Consider the following 4,047-nt stretch of genomic DNA (forward strand, 5'->3'; position numbering starts at 1 on the left):
TTGAAAATATTTCTCTTTTAATATAAAAGGAATTACCAACTAATAAAAATGTATCTATATCAAAAAAGAAAAGTTTCTCTCGTTTGGGCTTAGTTTCTCTCTCTCAAAAAATAAATTTTTTTTTGTGAGTGGAGCGTTAGCGGTGCTTTTTACGGTGACTCACCATCCACGAGTCAAGTAAAGGAGCCTTTTTCTGATCAATCTTTAAGGTTATCGAGGGTTTGTTCATACAACTCAGTCGGTGTACAACAAAAATTCCAGAAAATTGTCGGTGTTGAAGAAATTGTACAAGCTTACCACGGAGTGTCACGATGTCGTTCGAAATGGATAAAGCTATGATGGAATTATCTCTCTATGAGGAGGATAAGCCCTTCAATATGCCAAACCTACCGCAGTTTAAATCATCAGAAAGGAATGCTAGAAGTCTAATTGGAAGGATACTTAATCCAGAGTGCCAGAAGATGGCAAATCTGATCCTTGACATGCCGAGGAAGTGGCAGAAACGGGGAAGAGTCAAAGGAATCGCCTTATCGAAGGAGAGGTTTCAGTTTATTTTCGATCATGAGCATGATTTGATTGAAATCCTTGAGAAAGAGGTTCACACTTTCAATGATTGGACGCTAGCCATTGATCGATGGGTTGAAATACCTCCACCGGATTATCTTCGCTTTATTCCTATCTGGGTTCAAATCCGTAATATGCCGGTGAATTACTATACAGAGGAGGCGATTACGGCCTTGGGGGACTTGATTGGTGAAGTTAAGATGGTCGCGTTCGATCCAGAGAGGTCACAAACTCAGGAATACGTGAGGGTTCTGGTTCGCTTTGATGTGACGAGGCCGTTGAGGAAGTCAAAGGTGGTGAATTTACCTGAAGGAGGATCAACAGTGGTATATTTTAACTATGAGCGGATTCAGAAGAGATGCTACGAATGTCAGCGGCTCAATCACGCAAAGGATCTCTGTCCTTTACTGGTTCGTAAGCGGCAGGAGCAAGCACAGGAAAGACGTCAGAAGATCCTCATGGAAAAATCAGCTGGGAAGAAAATACTTTCAGAAGATGATCCTCTTTTTGGGGTACTTAAAGAAGAGCAAGTTGGTTTCTGTCAAGAAACGGGTAGAAGGAAGATCTCGCCGGAAGTGTTGGATGAGATGAGGCGTTATATGCTCACTGGCAAGGAAGAAGAGAAATCTCTTATGATAGACAGGGTGAGAACGTCTGTTGCAGAAGTGGAAAGAGACCCCCTTACTCAGAAGACTATGCTGCGTTTGGAGTCTAAACCGGTGTTTACTAAGGATCTTGATATCGGAAGAGGGCTGGTTTATGACTTCGATCTGAATAAAGATGGTGAGAACAGAATAGAGCATGATCGTGGAGGAGAGAAACTTATGATGGCAGCCATCAAAGCTAACAAGAGCGTAGCTTCGAGTGATCATGGAGATGGGGTGAAGCGGACAGAGGGCAATAGTAGCAGCAGGGAGCAGCGATCTGGTGTTTCAGGGGATCAACTCGGGCCTTCTAAAGATACAGGAAGTAAGGCAAGGAGCAATGTACCTCTTCAGTTGGAGGGGAGCCCAACGGAATATGGTTCTGGGTTATTTTCGACTGGACCATCTGGGGCTTCTCCACAACAGGCGAAATCGAGAAGAAGGCCCTATGTAAAAAAGCGACAAGGGAGGTTGCCTGCACCCTCCAATGTCTTACAGGCGCTCTATGGGAATGAGGAGGACAAAGAGAAGGTGGGCTCGAAGAGAAGGCAAATGGAGGAAGAGTCGTCAGGACATAAAAGTGCTCGACACAAAGAAGTTAAGGTGATCCCGCATGAGGGATCACCGCAGTTTTAATGAGCATCATTAGTTGGAATTGTCAGGGAGTGGGCAAGCCTCAGGACCTGACAATTCCTCGACTACAGGAAATGCGTAAAAAACATTTTCCGGAGGTGCTCTTTTTGATGGAAACTATGAACTGTAGAAACATTTTGGTGGACTTACAAGTTTGGTTAGGCTACGACCGGGTGTTTACTGTAGAACCGGTTGGTCATGCGGGGGGTTTGGGTGTTTTTTACAAGAAGTCTGTAAATATTAAGTTTCTGGTTGTACATAAGAACTTAATCGACTGTATAATTCAGTTTGGTGATCTTTCTTTTTATGCGTCTTGTGTATATGGGCCGTCGCATCTCAGAAGTAGGGTGTCTTTGTGGGAAAGATTGAGTAGGATTGGTGTAAATAGAAGGGAGAGCTGGTGTGTGTTTGGTGACTTTAACGATATTCTACACAATGGGGAGAAAATTGGAGGTGTCTGGAGATCGGATGAATCTTTTCTGCCGTTCAACCAGATGATGGAAGCCGGACAGTTGGAAGAGTTGCCGAGTCATGGGAATTGTTTCACATGGGGAGGCAAAAGGAGTAACTACTGGATACAATCACGCCTTGATAGATGTTTTGGGAACAAAGAATGGTTCAGGCAGTTTCCTTGTGCAAATCAATCTTTTTTGGATAAGAGAGGGTCAGATCATCGGCCAGTGCTCATCAAACTCATCGAGGATCAGGAGTCATATCGAGGATGGTTCAGATTTGATTGTCGATTCCTGGAAATCGATGGTATCCAAGAAAATGTGATCAATGCATGGGAGTTTGGAAACATAAGAGGTACTGGCACTGTGTCTGCAAAATTAAAAGCATGTCGCCAAGCCTTGAGCAGATTAAAGAAGACAGCTAATATGAACTCAAGAGATAGAATTCAGCAAGCAGAGTTTGAACTGGAAAGAGAGCAATCTTTGAATCGACCTTCCTTGGAGAATATTCATTTGCTGAAACAGGAGCTGGTCCGAGCGTATAGAGACGAGGAAACATTCTGGTGGCAAAAGAGTAAGGATAAATGGCTACATGGGGGAGATAGGAACACACGCTTCTTTCACAATTCAGTTAAGATGGCAAGGGCTCGCAATACAATTGATAAATTGGTTAATGCGGAGGGCGTAGAAGTCTTCTCTGAGGCTGCTAAGGGTGAAGTAGCGATAGAATTTTTCTCCAAATTGTTCAAATCATCGAATCCTGCACCGTTTGAAACATGGTTTCAGGGTATGAGACCCCGGGTTTCTGAAGACATGAATCACCATCTGACAAAACCGGTTCTAGCCTCTGAGATCAAAGAAGCAGTGTTCTCTATAAACCCCACTAAAGCTCCGGGGCCTGACGGAATGTCTGCCTTATTCTTTCAAAAGTTTTGGAGTGTCATAGAAGGCCAAGTCGTTCAGGAGGTCCAACTTTTCTTCACATCGGGAGTGTTGCCAAAAGAATGGAACTACAAGCATCTGTGTTTAATACCAAAGATTCCGGATCCTAAATCTATCTCGGATCTCAGGCCGATCAGTCTTTGCTCGGTAACTTACAAAATCATTTCCAAGATATTGGTGCAAAGACTCAAGCCTTTGATGCAGGCTTTGATCTCCCCGACGCAATCAGCTTTTGTCTCTGAGAGGATCATCTCAGATAACATCACCATAGCTCATGAAGTCCTTCACTCTTTAGAAACCCAAGCGCCTTTCTCGAATGAGTTTATGATGGTCAAGACCGATATGTCAAAGGCGTATGACCGGGTCGAATGGAGTTACCTCAGAGCACTTCTTCAAGCGATGGGGTTTGACCGTAAATGGATTGATTGGATCCTATTGTGTGTATCGACGGTTACATACTCTGCTCTAATTAACGATCAACCACATGGGCTCATCACACCTCAGCGGGGATTAAGACAAGGAGACCCGTTGTCTCCTTTTCTATTTGTTTTATGTGCTGAAGGGCTCACTCATCTCATATGTAAAGCCGAAGAGGATGGAACTCTTGAGGGGATCAAATTTGGTACAAGCGGGCCATCTGTTAGTCACCTATTTTTTGCAGATGACTGCCTATTTGTATGCAAATCAAATGAAGAACAGAGTGGATGTTTACTGAGCTTGCTCAAGAGATATGGAGATGTAACAGGACAGGTGATCAATACCAGTAAATCATCTGTTACTTTTGGCAAGAAGATTACTGACGAAACAAAAGC

At 43.6% G+C, this 4,047-nt stretch overlaps 1 protein-coding gene across 1 annotated transcript; it reads left to right on the forward strand.

The window, feature by feature from the left end:
- Positions 1-311: 311 nt before the first annotated feature.
- LOC108808612 (uncharacterized) lies at positions 312-1,844 on the forward strand. Its single transcript, XM_018580730.1, has one exon. The coding sequence runs from the start codon at positions 312-314 to the stop codon at positions 1,842-1,844; it is 1,533 nt and encodes a 510-aa protein (XP_018436232.1).
- Positions 1,845-4,047: the final 2,203 nt, after the last annotated feature.

Source organism: Raphanus sativus, chromosome 6 (assembly GCF_000801105.2).
Source record: "Raphanus sativus cultivar WK10039 chromosome 6, ASM80110v3, whole genome shotgun sequence".
Lineage (NCBI taxonomy): Eukaryota > Viridiplantae > Streptophyta > Magnoliopsida > Brassicales > Brassicaceae > Raphanus > Raphanus sativus.